This window comes from Notothenia rossii (genome assembly GCF_949606895.1).
Source record: "Notothenia rossii genome assembly, chromosome: 5".
Lineage (NCBI taxonomy): Eukaryota > Metazoa > Chordata > Actinopteri > Perciformes > Nototheniidae > Notothenia > Notothenia rossii.
In genome coordinates this window covers 10,313,084-10,330,434 of record NC_136903.1, presented here as the reverse complement: position 1 = coordinate 10,330,434, position 17,351 = coordinate 10,313,084, and the positions used below count along the sequence as shown (strand labels likewise).

General features: G+C 41.7%; 1 protein-coding gene across 9 annotated transcripts in view; it reads left to right on the top strand.

The window, feature by feature from the left end:
- The window catches only part of ankrd26 (ankyrin repeat domain containing 26), a 35,603-nt gene extending 21,887 nt beyond the window's left edge, over positions 1-13,716 (top strand). For 5 of the 9 annotated variants that reach the window (XM_079679898.1, XM_079679901.1, XM_079679900.1 and 2 more), the window contains 14 exons: positions 223-728; positions 829-981; positions 1,142-1,317; positions 1,571-1,664; positions 1,843-1,869; positions 3,453-3,530; positions 4,709-4,843; positions 4,951-5,063; positions 6,403-6,550; positions 6,640-6,930; positions 7,586-7,821; positions 8,439-8,682; positions 11,642-11,687; positions 12,827-13,715. In XM_079679898.1, coding sequence (XP_079536024.1) covers positions 223-728; positions 829-981; positions 1,142-1,317; positions 1,571-1,664; positions 1,843-1,869; positions 3,453-3,530; positions 4,709-4,843; positions 4,951-5,063; positions 6,403-6,550; positions 6,640-6,930; positions 7,586-7,821; positions 8,439-8,682; positions 11,642-11,687; positions 12,827-12,957 — 2,378 coding nt within the window. In that variant the 3' untranslated portion in view covers positions 12,958-13,715. Of the gene's footprint in view, positions 1-222; positions 729-828; positions 982-1,141; positions 1,318-1,570; positions 1,665-1,842; positions 1,870-3,452; positions 3,531-4,708; positions 4,844-4,950; positions 5,064-6,402; positions 6,551-6,639; positions 6,931-7,585; positions 7,822-8,438; positions 8,683-9,142; positions 9,198-11,641; positions 11,688-12,826 lie in introns of those variants that run through there. The other 4 variants (XM_079679897.1, XM_079679903.1, XM_079679899.1 and 1 more) reach the window with 4 other exon arrangements.
- The last annotated feature ends 3,635 nt before the right edge of the window (positions 13,717-17,351 follow it).

Sequence of the window (17,351 nt, the reverse complement as noted above, 5' to 3'; positions counted from 1 at the left end):
TTTAGTGGATCTGGTTGCCTCTGTTGGCTGAATATTTCCTACACCCAAACAGTATCACTCTTAATGGGTAGATGTTGGACGAGTTGCTCAGTCTGGGCCCGAACTGATATTTGCTGTGTTTTTTATTGTGTAGGACTTTTGTTATTTGCATGTTGTTGTCCTGCTATCCTTTGACTTCAATGGGAGATGTTCTTTTAACTTACTAGCCTTTCACATCAACAGGTGAAGTAGCCAATCAACGTGAGTCAGTCAGCAGCCTTTCCCAGAAGCTGTCCAAGGCAGAGACTCGTGCAAACAGCCTGGAGAATGAAGTTCACCGAGCCACACTGCAGCTGACGGAGAAAAGCCTCCTGCTGGACGTCCTGCAGCGGGAGAAGGACCAGGAGGCTGCCCGGGTGAAGGATCTAGAAGCCGTCCTGCAGTTGAAGGAGGAGCAGGTGAACCGCGCCGGAGCACGGCAAGAGGCCGCACAGGAGCGGTTAGCCCAAACCCAGAGTGAGAGCATGTTACTACGGCAGCAGCTAGAGGAGTCCCAAAACAAAGGCGTTGCAAAGGAGCGTGCGGTGACAGACGCCCAAGATCGCTTCAGTGACCTCCTGTCCCAGCTGCGCTCCGACAGCGAGGAGAGGGTACAACTAGTGGAGGAGAGAAGCAAGGAGCTCGCCAGTAAGGCTGCTGAATTCCGAGAACAGCTCTACAAGAATGAGGAACAGAGGAGCGAAAGAGAGGTAAGATCCGGACCTCTTCCACCAGGTTCATAGTAAGCCTTTTTCCCGAATGCCGGTCTTTATCTCTAATCTGCTTTCTTTGGATTCTGTCTGAGCGCAGACTACCTTAAGGCATCTGCAGCAGGAGCTGGCTGACTCACTCAAGAAGCTGTCAATGAGTGAGGCTACTCTGGAGGTCAACACACGCTATCGCAATGACCTGGAGGAGGAGAAGGCTCGACTCTTTAAAGACTTGGAAAGGCTCAGAGGAAAGGTGACAGCAGGGCACAGTGCCACCTTGTGGTGTCATATCATGGTCATGATTATGAAGCTGATTGGAGGGCTCACTGTCACAATTTGAGGTAAACTGACATTTAGGTCCACAGTTAACATTTCTGACGATACGGATCGGATGCTTTGTCTCTGTCTTGTAGCTGGAGGAAAGCGAAGACCAGTATGTTCAGGCTGAGAGACGCATTAACAGTCTGAAGAGCAGTCTGGATGAGAGGGAAAAGGAGCTCTCCACCGCTGTTCAGAAACACCAGGAGGCGCTGTTAGCCTCGGCAGCTTCTGATACCACCATCAAACAGCTGGAGGAAGCTATGCAAAGGTATGTACACACACACACACACACACACACACACACACACACACACACACACACACACACACACACACACACACACACACACACACACACACACACACACACACAGGAGTGAAATATAATGAGTTGATTTGAAAACAACTCAGAAATACTTATATATATTCTATAACTGTGTTAAAAAGTATTCTCTGGAAATGTTTCGGTACACAGTGTATGAATATATGTGATGCAGAGTGTCAATGTTACGTCTCATTAGGTTGGAGATAGAGAACGCCCGGCTGGAAGCTGCTGCAAAGCAACAGGCCAACAGAATTGAAGCTCTTCAGAAAGGGGCTCAGGAGTCTGCCATGGTGAGATGCTTTCACACACACATTTTATACAGGATCTCACTGGCGCCATATATCCTTTTTGTGTGACTTAAATAGCGAAACTCAACATCTCAGTTTGGTGATTCTTAGAGAAATGTCTCTGACATCAAAAAGCTGGCGTTACATTATGAAGTCATTAAGGTATCACATTTTTTTCCAGCAATCCGACTGCTCGCCTGGAGAAGGGGTTGGTATTGTGGATTTAGGCTTAGTCCCGCTGTGTTGGTTTACCTCTGTCATTTCTTTTTATTACTATACATAACAACGTAAATCATATTTGATCTATTTACAAAGTGACATTCACTCTGGCTTCGTGGGCGTTTTGCTAGACCAGAAATCCTAACTTTTGTGTCGGTTTTTCTTGGTGAACTAAAATGATGGTTTCTCCCTTAAAGCCTGATTTTGGTATGTGGGTTCTGTCACTTCTTTAGGTACCACTTTACAATAAGACTAAAGGGTTTACCAATAGTTATTAATTAGGTTGTAAACACTTTATAAATCATTAATAAGCTTTTATAAGACATGAGATAAACAGGGCGACTGTGACCGGTTGCTTGCCAAATAGAGAGCCCACATTTATCTGTACTGCTGAGCCTTAATATAAATGGTAGCAATTCATTAATAAAGGGTGACTTGTTTCACACTTTACAACAAGTGTCAAACAAGTTCTCATCTTCCTCACCTCCCTCACCCATGGCAGTACATCTTCCTCCCCCGCCTCACCTTCCTCACCCTCCTCACCCATGGCAGTACATCTTCCTTACCTTCCTCCCCCTCCTCACCTCCCTCACCTTCCTCACCCGTGGCAGTACATCTTCTTCACCCTCCTCACCTCCCTCACCCATGGCAGTACATCTTCCTCACCTCCCTCACCTTCCTCACCCTCCTCATCCTCCTCACCTTCCTGACCCTCCTCGCCCTCCTCGCCTTCTTCACCCTCCTCACCTTTCTCACCTCCCTCACCTTTCTCACCTCCCTCACCTTCCTCACCCTCCTCACCTTCCTGACCCTCCTTACCTTCCTCACCTTCCTCGCCCTCCTCGCCTTCCCCACCCTCCTCACCTCCCTCACCTTCCTCACCCTCCTCACCTTCCTCACCTTCCTCACCTCCCTCACCTTCCTCACCCTCCTCACCTTCCTGACCCTCCTTACCTTCCTCACCTTCCTCGCCCTCCTCGCCTTCCCCACCCTCCTCACCTTCCTCACCTCCCTCACCCTCCTCACCTTCCTCACCCTCCTCACCTTCCTGACCCTCCTTACCTTCCTCACCTTCCTCGCCCTCCTCGCCTTCCCCACCCTCCTCACCTTCCTCACCTCCCTCACCCTCCTCGCCTTCCCCACCCTCCTCACCTTCCTCACCTCCCTCACCCTCCTCAGCTTCCTCACCCTCCTCACCTTCCTCACCCTCCTCACCTTCCTCACCTTCTATCAAGATGGATGGGGGGGAATCAACTCAGTGAACAACAGATACCAAGGATGCTGGCTGAAGAAGAAGAAGACGAAGTAGTAGCCAATATAAGGCTTAGTCATCTTGCCAAATAGTGAGCCTGTGTTGATGTATGAAAACGATGTCAACCTAATTATAAGCCCTTTATGAATCCTTTATAAGGGTGGTCTTATTGTAAAGTGGTACCCTTCTTCATGTCTCACTCTGCCTGATGCATGCTACTACATTTTAATCAAACTATCCTCTCACTTTTCTTGATGAATGATAAACAGACAACAGGAAAACACACAACTCTGTTTACAATGCTTTTCCTATTTGTGTAGGTGAGAGGTCATTTGGAGGAGTTGGTAACAAACCTCCAAAGCAGTAAGATGACTTTGGAGGACCAACTCAATCGAGAGGTTGGTGGCATATTTCTTTCCTTACTCGAACAAAAAAATCTGCTTATAACTTCTTCTGGTTTTTAATCTATGTAAAGAACAACCAGAATGAGGAGACAGCCAAAAGGGAAAGAATCAAACATTTCTAAAGAATCTTTTTCTTTTTTTTAACCAAACAGGAAACAGCACTATTTGAAAAACTAGGAAAACTGTTTTCATTCAGAACTTTTCTAGAAAGCGTACCGTGTGAAACTATTGAAGCAAATCATTTCACTAATTTAAATAAATAAGAAGGTGCAGGTTTCTAATTTTTAGACTTCTCCTACTGATGCATTCAAATTAAACAGATTGTTCCAGGTGAGAAGAACAATAGGCTGAAACAATCTGATTGGAACTTCCTTTATAATGTTTATATACAGTACATTGTATATGTAATAGGGATGTAACGAAATATCGCGATAAATAAATGTTTCGATACCGTCGTGAGACTGACAAAATCTACCAGGTTGTCCCATTGAGATCATCGATCTCTCTTTTTCAAGGGAGACCTGTCCAACATGGCAGCAAGTAGGTTACAACATGAACATAAAACAACAGATAACACAAAAGGACATGGTATTTACAGGGCTACATGTACATGCCTAGAGACGTTGACAAGTACCAACAGTATATTTATATCTCGCCCTGTCAATAAGCCTCACCTTCTTGGCTAAAAGTGTATTGTTTTTGAAGTGGTGGAGAGACAATGCACAGTTTGACCCACTGCTGTCACCCATGGCCAAAGCATATCTCTCTGTCCCAGCAACATCAGTACCAAGCAACAGAGTTGTTTCCACAGCAGGGGATATTGTAAACGCCCAAACATCCCAGAAATGTGGACATGCTCATATTCCTAAAGATAACCTGTCTGAGTGAGTGCGTTAGTGAGTTTGAGTTGCGTTACTTGAAAAACTAATGTGAAACTTTATTTATTTTATTGCAGGGTCTGATTATTATATTTTTGACACTTTAAAATACTACTGTCCTACTAAAATGCTTTACATATCAGATTTATTATTTAATAAAGAACATTCTTTCAAGTAAAAAAAAAATATATATTTTTCAATATCGCGATAAATATCGTACCGTGAGTTTTTGGTATCGTTACATCCCTAATATATAATAATTAGATTTCTTGTCTTTATGTTTCTCTCTCGTAGGTCCAGAAGCAGAGCATGCTGTCCCACACGGCGCACGATTCTCAGGCCCTGTGGGAGGAGGAGCTGAAGAGCCGCTCTAAGCTGGGACTGCGCCTGGCAGAGCTGGAGAAGGAAAAGGGAGACCTGAGCACCCAGGTGATCATAGTCATGCATTCATACGGGCCCTGAAGTTGGAGTAATCACTCCTGGTGATGTTCCATCACCTGAGTCTCACGGCTATGGGACTGCTTCCTGTGTTCCAGATGGAGATAGAGAAGAAGAAAGCCAAGAAGATCTCTGAGCAGAAGAAGGCTGTAGACGGCCGGCTGGATCAAGAGATGCAGAGAAACACAGAGCTCCAAAAAGAAATGTACAGGTGACTCCTAGCCTCCGCCTCGCACCCTCCTCACCTCCCTCACCTCCCTCACCTTCCTCACCCTCCTCACCTTCCTCACCCATGGCAGTATATCTTCCTCATAATTAGACACAACCAGGATCCAGTAGAGCGCAGCTTTTCCTGGCTTATGTGGCTGTTATGTGTACAGTATATCTGGTGTAAGATTTTCAGTTTTTTATTTGAGATGAACCGTTATTGATGTCCACAACCTATATAATAGGTTCCCGCAGTGGTTTTTGTGTATTACATGGTCATGTCCTTCATTGTTGGAGTTTGCTTTTATTGAAAGGTGTTTTTTTGTTGTTGCGATTTGGTTTTCATCTGAGCTTGTCACTTGAAGTATGAATGAGTTACATGCAGTCAAAGCCGATCACTTTGCATAGTGTACGAGTAATAACAGTGTTTAGGGAATAATGGATTAACTTTGCATATCAGTCAAGCAGTGGCGAGCCGTCAGGGCCCTCTAGGCCTCTCGGAGGGCCTAAAATATTCTACAAAATAATATTTAAAAACATAAAAAAGATTTAAAATTATATATTTTTTGTTATATTTTTCATTAGTTTTACCAAAATAACTTGATTTAATAAATCCTTGGAATCTGCCTGTTCAGTTTCTGTTTGAATGTGAAGGGTTAAATAAAAGAAGCTCCTCTCTGCGAGGTGAAGACAGGAGCTGATTGGTGGTCCAGCTGCAGAGGGTCAGCTATAGTAACTGAAAGAGAGAGTAATGTCAAATGACAGTACAATTGACCAATCATATCTTCCCTCTAAATGGGTGGGTTTTATTATCGCGGACTTTATGACCAGTTCCCCCGCTGTGAAGCTTTTCTTGTTTCCATAGCAACAACAACTTCCTGTCAACAGCGTAAACTCGCTTTCAAAATAAAAGCATGCCAAATTACACTTAAGACATACAACAGCAACGAAAGTAACAAACACGATGCGATATCCTTTTCAATTTCAAAGAACACAAATTGGGTTATTTACAGGTGTTGTTTTTTGTGGTAGAGGGTCGCTGTCATTGATGCGTTTTGCAACCCGGGCCGTTGTTCTGATATTCCGCTGAAGTATACGCTGTGACGTAACAACTATTTTTATTTATTTTTTCGAGGGAAGGGAGTGGGGGTCAGAGGGCTTAGGTATAAAAGTCACGGCTCGCCACTGCAGTCAAGCTAATGGTCTTCGAGTATACCACTTGTATTACTTTGCTACTTCATTTCAAGTTGTTTGCTGGTCCTCAGAAGAAAGGTTTGTATTAGATATTCCCTTTTTTATTTCTATTAATGTTTACTTATATTATTTGTGCATATGTGTTTAAGGTTGCGTACTTTAGTGAAGACTGCCAAGAAGAAACTGCGGGATCAGGACACAGGTGGAGCGGAGTTTGCCTCTCCTCTGGGCAGCCTGCGGGCGGAGCAGGGCAGACACAGCCAGGCCGAGGGGGCGATTGGCCGGATGAAAGAAAGGGTTTGTCCGTCAGCACTCTAATAGTGAAGTTTGAGTCCCTTAGACGTAGTGTTATTCCTCAGACCTCGGCCTCTGTCTTTTCTAACCAGGTGGACGATCTGCAGGTACAGCTGGAGAAGGAAGCGTCCCGCCGCAGTCAGCTGGAGAAGGTGAACGACGACCTGAAGGATCAGCTGTCCTCCCTGAAGAGCTCGAGCCGCGGCAACGAGCAGCTGGAGAGGAGTAAGAGGCAGCTGGAGGAGGAGGTGCTGGACCTGAGACGGCGAATGGAGGCCGTTCAGATGGAGCAGAGCCAGGTGGAGCAGTACCGCCGTGATGCCGAGGAGAGGGCCCGTCAGGAGATCCAACAGAAACTGGAGCAGGTCAATGTCTTCCTGCAGGTAAAGGCCAATATCAATTGGTTATTATCATCAATGGCCTTCTACTTCTTAAAGGTCCCCTATTATAATGTTTTTCATCAATATATTATAGGTCTCACATATATACAAAACATGTCTCTGAAGTGTTTGGCTCCAAACACCAAACAGATCATTGTAGCATCCCATAATCCCCTCTGTTTCAGCCCTGTTTCAAAAGTGCTGATTCTCTTTAGATGAAAATAAGGAGCCCCTCCCCACGCCCCTCTGAGAGATATTTGGTTAAAATGATCACAATGGTGCTCTAGGAGGAGATTCAGGTGATAAGGAGGAGGGGGGGGGGGGGGGGGGGGTGATTTACCTTGGTTGCCGATTGGCTAATGGTTACACAAGCCAAAAAAACGTTATGACATCATAAAGTGGCCAAAATCTGATCAACTCATTTTCAGACAGGTTTTTATATGAATGGATCAGGACAAAAAGAGAGAGAATCTTTTTTCCTGAAACTTTCAGAATCTCTTTACACAGAGGGGACACATGTTGATGTATAAAAGACACAAAAAAGTGGATTTTGCATAATAGGTGACCTTTAAAAGCTGATAATGAACATATTGTCTTTCGATAAAGAAATGTACACAGTGTCTAAGCCTGATGTAATATGTATCTGTTTATTCCTCAGTCCCAGGCAGCATCCCAGGAAGCGTTGGATCAGATCAAAGCGGCCAATGAGACCAACCTGCGCTCCCAGCTGGAGCAGAAGATCCGAGAGTTGGAGGGGGAATTGAACCGGGCACGCACCACCCATCATGACAGCCTCAACCAGAGAGACTCCACCCGCACGGAGCTGGAGCGATACCGCCAACTCTACTCTGAGGAGCTGCGGGTCCGCAAGTCCCTCGCTGCCAGACTTGAGAGGTGAGACCAACTTGCCCTGTGGTTTTGTAGGGGGTCAGTCTTTAAAACCTGATTAGATAGATAGATGGATGGATGGATAGATGGATATATAGATATATAGAGAGATGGATGGATGGATTTATTTATTTATGGATAGATGGATGGATGGATGGATGGATGGATGGATGGATGGATGGATGGATGGATGGATGGATGGATAGATGGATGGATGGATTGATTTATTTATGGATAGAGAGATTGATGGATGGATGGATGGATGGATAAATAAATAGATAGATAGATAGATAGGTACTTTATTGCCCCAATTTGGGAAATGTTTGCATTGCAGCAGCATAAAAAACACAAGACAATGTACATAAGAGAAACTAAGACACAGAAATAAACAGTCCAATACATTTCAGAAATAGAAATAAAATAGCATTAAAAAGTTAAAAGATACAAAATATATATATACATGTGGGAAATACAAATTTCCAGCAACAAATTTAATGCAGGATATTATTGTGCAAGAATGGATTATTCAATATTAAATAGAATATGATATGCTATATGCAATCAAACGTAAATAGTGCCAACAGTAGCAAACGTGTATTTCATCAAAGACTTTTCCCCCACAGGGCCAACAGTCGACTCTCAGAAGCCAATTCCAAGCTGCTGAACGAGCGCAGCCGCTCTCTGATCACCAGCAGCATCGCTAACGGAAGCCTTGGGGGGCCCACGCTGGACGTGAGCTCTCTGGGTTCACCATTACACTACGGGGCCACACTGGGGCCCCTGAACAGGAGTCTTGGCCTGGGGCTCTCACTCCTTAACCCTGTAACGGACGGGCACAACAGCAGAGTCGAGGACTACCTAGCAAAGGTCTGTATGGTTATTAATCCACACACATGGTGATGACGGATCTCTAATGGAGACAAGTTCATTTACTTTCAGACATTTTCATTTCCATGGTGTCGTTGGTTTTCAGTTTTCTTTGTGTAATTGGTGCCATTTTTTTCAAAGATGTTGGTTTAATACACTGGTTAGTGTGTTGTTGTTTGTCATATTAACTACAGAAACATATTACGCTGTGGGTTTTCAGGCCCACACATTAGATATTTCTGATTTGAGGAAAAAAGCATACTAAAAAGCTCAACTATGAAATGGCTTTCTAAAGTCAAATAACATAATAAGTCTTCCCTCTGAATTTTCTACATTTCTTCCCCCTTGTTCTGTTCTTTCCTCGCTCCTGCACATTTTTTTCTTCACTCTATCTCTATCCTTTATGGTAGTGGGACTTTACGTCTAACCTGTCTTCTACTTCTCACTCCCTGCGATCTAGCTTCTAGCTCAAAAGTCTGTCTCTCATCTCTCCTCTCTTCAGCCAGACCCATAACCAGGTGTGTAGATGTGTTTAGCTCAGTGTCCTATTGGCTGCTGTGAAGGGATGCACAGATTCAGAAACTCTTGACACATGCTGCTGTCATCCTTTACTGTTTCAAGTCATGCCAGAGTAACCAAAACCAAGTCTGGCTGCTACTAATTAAATATCATCGGAGGCACTAACCTGATAGGTCAGCGGCCAATCAGCACATTTTTCAATCGGGCCGATAGCAGTCAAAATGGTGGGCACTAATGTTCAGCCACTAAATCAGTGCATCCCTACGGGTGTTCTCTCTAACCTGCTGTGGGCCTACATTTCTGCTCCCATGCTTCCCATCATGTTCAAGTTTCACATAGCATACAAATATTGTTAGGGTTAGGAATATAAAAGTATATTGAGTGGATGGAACCAGTTAAGTTACAGAAAATGTTCATATTTAGGATCTTTCCCCATAAATGTGACCCGCTCTATCGAAATCAGTCGGAAGTCGCAACGGCTCATTTCAAAATAAACGTGGATTTGGGTAAAAAACGAGTTTTTCTGGGTTCGGGTGTTTTGTTTGATTTTAAAGAAACAAAGTCTTCGCTTTCAGAATATTAAACTTTTATTGCCAAAATCTCCCGATAAATACATTTGTGAAGCTCACAAAGGGAAGATGACAGCTCTCACTCGGCTCTTCCGCAGCGCCGCTTCCCCTCCCTCCGGCTGACATTATGAAGTAAAGGCGTATAGTGATCATAGATAACACGGCAGGGTCTGTTACAGTTTGTTTTCATCTGATTTCAAATAAACAAAGTCTTGGCTTTCAGAATATTAAACTTGTTTCTGCAAATTCAGATGATAATACAACTTTGAAGCTTGTGACGGCATAATTACAAGCGGAGAACGGAGTAACTTGACGTCACAGCAGGCATAAACACAGCCGGCGTTTCTCGTGAGTGTTTTCTCCGGGAAACAAACGCAAACGCACAAAAATACACACACAAACACACACACACACACACACACACTTACGAGCTTCCCCCAGACCAGTAAAACAAACTCAAATATGTTTCCTCCGTTCTACTTTGGTCATTTATTAGCCGCTAATAATCAATCAGATCGATGGATTCCAGAGAAGAGGAAACTTTGAAGGCCTTTTTCTCAAAATGATGACTCGGTTGCTTAATATTTGGAGTACAACAACAATCCTGATATCATTAGAAAAGCTAGGAATCTCCTCTTTCCAACAGTGTATATAACTCAAAATGTGTCTTCGGGTCAATGCGACTGATTTAGATGGAGCAGGTCACAAATGTGTTTTAAATCACATTGGTCCTTATTATCGCAGAGCTTTCCCCTTCTTCATCTTTCAGGAATTGCCTTCTTAAGGGCAGAAACTCCACTTACCCTAAAGCAGAGCGTGCATGCTTGGCATTTCCTGCTGTGTTTTACAAACTAGTCATGATTTGTTTTGCAGTGTTTTTTCTTCACCATCCAATAGGGCTGGGTAGAAGATACAGATATCGCTTTTTTTTTTTACCAAATTGTTTTATTAGAATTGGTGCTTTTTAATATAATGTTTGATCAATATTCATCAGTTCTGTGCATATAAGGCATGGATGTATAATAAGAACTGGATACAGCGTGGGAGGCGGGGCCTCCTTCATTCCTATGAGAGTTGCTCATTGGGGCATGAAAACAAAATGGCCCAACTTTTGAGAGAGCGAAACGTCACGAAAGTATTCATATAAATTATAATCATATAATCCGTTTTTATTGTGCATCCATGGGTAAAGCTAAATCTCATGTAGTACTGAACACGTCACATGAACGTGTCGGGCGGCGCGGTCCCGTGGGTTAGATCCGCGTTTATGATGCCGAGGAAAATAAGTCTCAGAATAACGTTATTAGCACATTTTACAACTTCAGGACCGAATTATTTTAATAAGGGCTATACAAATGTTCATACTGGCTAGTTTATTTAGCTAAAAAAAAATTATCCAATGATTTACATAGGTCTCTTTCCCAATGTTAGTCAATGGGAAAAACTGATACGGAAGTGTAGTACCGCCGTTTGGCCACAACGAATATTTTCCGCACTTCCTGGGGGCTTGATGTAATGGCTAAGTGGGCTAAGGCAAATAATAGAGCCGTTAGAACAGTCTGGTAAATTAAAGAAATGCAATCACTTCACTGGATTGCAACTTTTAAAAGCAGGAAAATACAACACTGTTATATTATGACATCCAGAAACTTAGACAATATTTAATGTAATATTAACATATAATCTGTTTATTGCCTAACCCTGCTCTCAAAGCATCCACATGCCATTTGCCATTTCCCATGGTATTGTGTTTTGTTGTAAAATATCATCCTTGCTTCTTTGTCTTTTTTATTTTAAACGTGTGAAAAAATGTGTTTCGTTTTATCTCTCAACATCTTCATCTAACTGAACTTTGCTTCTTTTGTTTCCAGATGCAGAGCGAGTTGGATAGAAACATATCAAAGGAATTAAACAACGGTGAGTTCACTGAAGCTGGAAACATGGCCCTAATCTCAGCTCCTAATAAAGTCTTTCATAAGTTTATTGGGGATATTTTATATTTGGCTTTAATTATTATGTTTACACATCTTGTTTAGTTTGCATTCTCACTTCTTATATTATAACATGTATTTGTATTGCTTCTCTAATGCAACAACTGTCACCAAAACACATTTCTCCCTGGGATTGTTTAAGTATTTCGGATTCTGATTGAATTAATTTGATGCTAGCAGTATTTGACTTGTAGCTGCTGCTCACTCGGGTTATTAAAACAAAATGCAATGTATTTGCAATCTGTAACAGTCCCAGCTTCCTCTGGAAACTTATCTGGTCACACAAAATAATACTGCTAGTTATTTGTACTATGGTGTATTTATCTGCTATTGTTTTTTACTTATTGTGTTTTTTATTATTAATAACATTTGCCTACTTAAAAAAAAATGTTTTTAAATATGTAAGTCTATTCTCTTGACTTTATCTCCACTATACTTCTGCTGTTATCATAATGTAAATCCTCCCATTGCAAAATCAATGAATTCTGACACTGTCTCTCTCTCTCTCTCTCTGTCTCTGTCTCTGTCTCTGTCTCTGTCTCTGTCTCTCTCTCTCTCTCTCTCTGTCTCTGTCTCTGTCTCTCTCTGTCTTCCTCTCTCTCTGTCTGTCTCTCTCTCCCTCTCTATCTCCCTCTCTGTCTCTCTCTCTCCCTCTCTGTCTCTCTCTCTCCCTCTCTCTCTGTCTCTGTCCCTCTCTTTCTCCCTCTCTCTCTCCCTCTCTGTCTCTCTCTGTCTCCTTCTCTCTCTGTCTCTCTGTCTCTCTCTGCCTCTCTCTGTCTCTCTCTCTCCCTCTCTGTCTCTCTCTCTGTCTCTCTCTCTGTCTCCCTCTCTCTCCCTCTCTGTCTCTCTCTGTCTCCCTCTCTCTCTGTCTCCCTCTCTCTCTGTCTCTCTCTCTCCCTCTGTGTCTCTCTCTCTCTCTGTCTCTCTCCCTCTCTCTCTCCCTCTCTGTCTCTCTCTGTCTCCCTCTCTCTCTCTCTCTCTCTCTGTCTCTCTCTGTCTTTCTCTCTGTCTCTCTCTCCCTCTCTCTCTCCCTCTCTCTCTCCCTCTCTGTCTCTCTCTCCTCAGCCTCAGCAGAGCTGGACGTAGCTTCAGCCCGGATGTCCCCGGTGGGCTCGGCCTCGCGGGTGGAGCTGGACCCCGTCAGCAGGGCCACGCAGCAGTACTTAGAGGTACTGAAGAAGAACAACATGATCTGAACACACATCATCGTCATCACTGCTGCTCGCGGACATTTTAGCCAAAAAAAAACCCGTCAAATTCTGACTGTATGAACAGAAGGCCAAAGCCACTGCCCTTTCATAAAACACCATAATCCCACTTTCTACGTATTCACTCTCCTTTCTCATATGGAAGAAGCTAACATAATGCACATTGCACTTAACCACTCAGGAGCAAAGGGCATGAGTCATATGAATATATATACATCATTGATGGGTACACTAAGAGAGAACCTCAAAAGTATTTGTTCCTTCTGTTTCATCTGTTACTCTTTGGTTTATATTAGCACAATATATATATATATACACGGTTTTGATTTTTATTTGTGAATATTGGTTGCTAAATGTTAAGTATTTGATGTTTGCATCATTAATAATCTTGCCAAGATATTACATTTGGTACGTGCCATCAAATGGTGCAATATCTGTCTTGGTCTTACTTTATTAGACTCATTGGAGTATTGTGTTAATAATTATTTATTCATTCATATTTTTGTATGAACATGATATACTTGAATAAGACGAGCTGGAATGCTCTCTGGCTGAAACAGGGTGACTACATTTGTGTAACTCTAATTTCAGATTTGTGTTGTCTTGCTTTTCGGACCACTAAAAAGTGAAACACACTTTTTTTGTTTTTGTTAGTTTTTTTTTTTTTTCATCATTCATAAATACTGTAAAAAAAATACATATACATTTATGACGCCTGTAAATAACAGAAGATTCTAAAGATGTAATTAAATACTAAAATGACAAAACCCTGAACTTGAGTGAGCTGTTTATCCTGGAGGGGCCGTTAACCACGAAAGAACATACATACATAAAATACATGTCGAGATATGATATTCAACAAACAAAGGAAAAGAAGGAAACGAAACCTTAAACGTATCAAATCAATCACGGGACATCGGCTTTCTGAGGCACATTGTTTTAAAGGTCCCACGTTGTGCTTTTCCGGTTATTACCCGTCCCCTTGTGTGTTATGAAGGTTTTTATGCCTTCCTCACACACACACACACACACACACACACACACACACACACACACACACACACACACACACACACACACACACACTCGGCGGGACGTTGCGAGGCTCGCTGCTGCGATGAGCGGGACACCGTGAGCTGGCTCACTGGTGTGGGGTCGGCGACCCAGCGAGACAACGTGGATCTCAGCCTGGGCACACACACAAACTCCCAGCCAGGCTGCGGGTGTGTGTGTATTTGGGGCTGGGTTTCGCTGTGTCTCGCTGTGTCGCAGACGGCCACTGGGCTCACAGGGAGGGGGGGGGGAGCTCCAACAAGCCGTTTACTACAGAGAGTGAATACACATACTATACAGAGATGCTGTATGAGAAACCAATGTGAGTTTGGACAATTGCACAACATACATTTATTTTAGTAGACCTCAACAATGGAAATATGATCAGTAGAAATGGCCATGACATGGGACCTTTAAATACACTTTAAAGATGAATTAAAACAAACTTTAATTGAATAATGACATTGGATAGAAAAAGTGATATCTAAAACAATTGCAGTATATATTTCCAAAGTGATCCTTCCCTGCCATTAAGCATAATAACTAGTAATACTGGACTATCTCCACTATAATAAATGTTAAAACATGCATGTCTGATTATTAAATATGTTAGTTATTATACAAATATCACATTACTAAAATAAAAATACAGTCAATAATTTACAACACGTCTTAAATGAACTGAAACAAAAGCTTTTTACAAGTGAAAATCTATAGATTACCGAGGATCTGACTGAACAGGTGAGTTTGATGAAATAACAGTAAAATATTTGCTTATTAAATCGCTTTGAGCTGTGGAAGAAAAGTATATGTTTAGAAGTGACCCTGTTATTGTGTGCAGAACATTCTTTAGATTCCAGGTATCCTGCCATCAATATTTCATGCACAGCCATTTTTAACCCAGCCCTCATTAGCTATGTTTTGATGTACTTCACTTTACCCCCCCCTTCCTCTCGCACTCCAAAACACATCGATGATATGCGCTGGTTTAGAAAGCATTCCCCTCACTTATTAAAATGAGACAATGTGTTTATGATTGCCCCCCTCTGGTGTGTCTCTCTTCCCTTTGATCCGTCCTCTCTGCGTCAGACTCAAATGTTAGATATTCAAATCTGGTTACATTTATTTTTGTTTCCTTTACAGAAGATGGGCACATCTGACAGACTGACTATTAGGTGTTATTATTTCCCCTTTTTTTCTTTCAATAGACGCCACTTCATACACTACACGTAAACCGTGTTTTGATTGAGGAGGTTACAACTGTTGTCATGAAGCTTTGGAGGCGGGAGAGAATACAAATAGACAGATGCTGAATAAAAAAAAAAGTGTTGAAAGGGTTGTTTTTGAAAAGCAGCTCAGGTTTAAAACAAACGGCTCCTCACTGGGTGGGTCATAATCATCAGTGATGCCCAGCCCTCTTATCTCAGACTGCCAGTCCGACAACTGATGAGAAAAAACAAGGTGTCGGTTTGTCAACTAAACAGGCCACTTTATTTATAAATATCACTGCCATGGTATGTGCATCTCACATACTCTGACTGACGCCCAATGAAAGCATGACACTAAATAACAATATAAGAAATGTCAGACATGTTTAAAGCCGTATCAAAACAGATGCAGTTGACAGAAATGTCGACCAGAAACCAAAATGTTATCTTTATTTATTCACCTAACTGGTCATTTAAACTTAAATCATATTTCCCAGCGTGATGGGCTATATTAGGGGACTATTGTAGTTAGTGTTTCAAATACTTTTTGTTGGCCCAAAAAAGACTTGAAGCGTCAAAAACACAGAGCAATTAAACGTTTTTAATTGTGAAAAATATAATATAACATGCCAAACACTTTTAAAACATACCAATTTACCAACAAAACTATAAATGGGGAACTTCAGATACTAGCTGTCTCGTCATTAATATTAATTATTAATAATACATTATTTTCTTTTTAAATGTTTTTCAAAACTCGTAACCTAATTCCATAATGTATACTTCTATATCAATAGTTTCTTATTTTTAAATTATTTTTAAAAAAGTACACAAGGTTCAAACAAAGGATTTGTATTATTCATTATTAATTTGTCTGCTAATTGGTTTTACATTTACAAATGATTATCTAAAATCTAAAGATGAATATAAATTCAAATTCAATAGGAAGGTGAACTGTGCAATACTAGTACTTTTTTTTAATTAAAACTTTACTGAATTGATTTATCTATCAACAAAACAGTTTGGTTATTTTGTCGAATCAATAACAAACCAACATGTTATCAACTTCTTGTAACTAATAGGCTCGTTTGTTGTTTTTGTTTTACCACAATACAATGGAAAGTGATGTCCTGTCACTTACGTATCATTGTTTTGACTTCAAATCAACATTTTAGTGCAAATACATACATCCATCTTTAACATATAGGTTCTGAATTGACTCTGACACTATCCGCTGTCTGTTATCTATGGAAGTAGACATCAGCAGCGGGGAAAGGGTAAAACAAATTGAGGGGGACAAAACCTGAGTGTTTATTTGTTGCTGTGTGCTCGCCATGCTCTAAATTGGACGTCAGCGCTGTTTCTTGTCACCAGCAGAATCCAAATGTGTTGTGGGCAAAAGAGATACTTAAATTCGATTTACTCGCTCTAACATGATTTAAATGAGCCTCTTGGCTCGCCCGAACAGATTGACAGCGTCGTCTTTATCGCCGCTTTGTTTTATTTTTGGCTGTTTACTGTGCCTCTCTGCTGTCATCTCTCACGGCGACTTTAAAGGAGCCAGCTTCAATCTTCCAACATCTGGAGAGAATAAGCATCCTTTTATGTTCTAAGTGCTTTATGTGACAAATATGAAAAGGGATTCAAGAGAGAGCTGACACGTTTTCTGTCGCCTTGTTCCTCAGCTGCAAAGAGCTGCGCAGGGAGAAGTCAAACCTGCGATCTGATAACATAAGAACCCGAACAAAACTGAGCAAAGAGGTGAAGCCCTCTCGTTCAGGGTCTTCCCGGGTCAAATTCATTAAATGCAACTTGATGTACAAACAAAACACTTTTTTTCTGAAGAATATAACCTGAATATTGTATCCACAGTAAGCCCTTAGCTTTATTGTGTTTAATCCGTTTGACAAATGATTAAACACTATAGATATAAATGATATATCTATAGTCATTGTGTTGACAATGATCTGAGAATACACAGATGCACAGATGATAAATACATTTTTTTGAATATACAATATTTTTGCACCGTCTTGCAGAGAGAGTTCGATAAGCACATTAACACCGGTCGGAGTGAGGGGAAGTTAGCTTAAAAAAAATAGGTTAACAGTTTAACTGGTA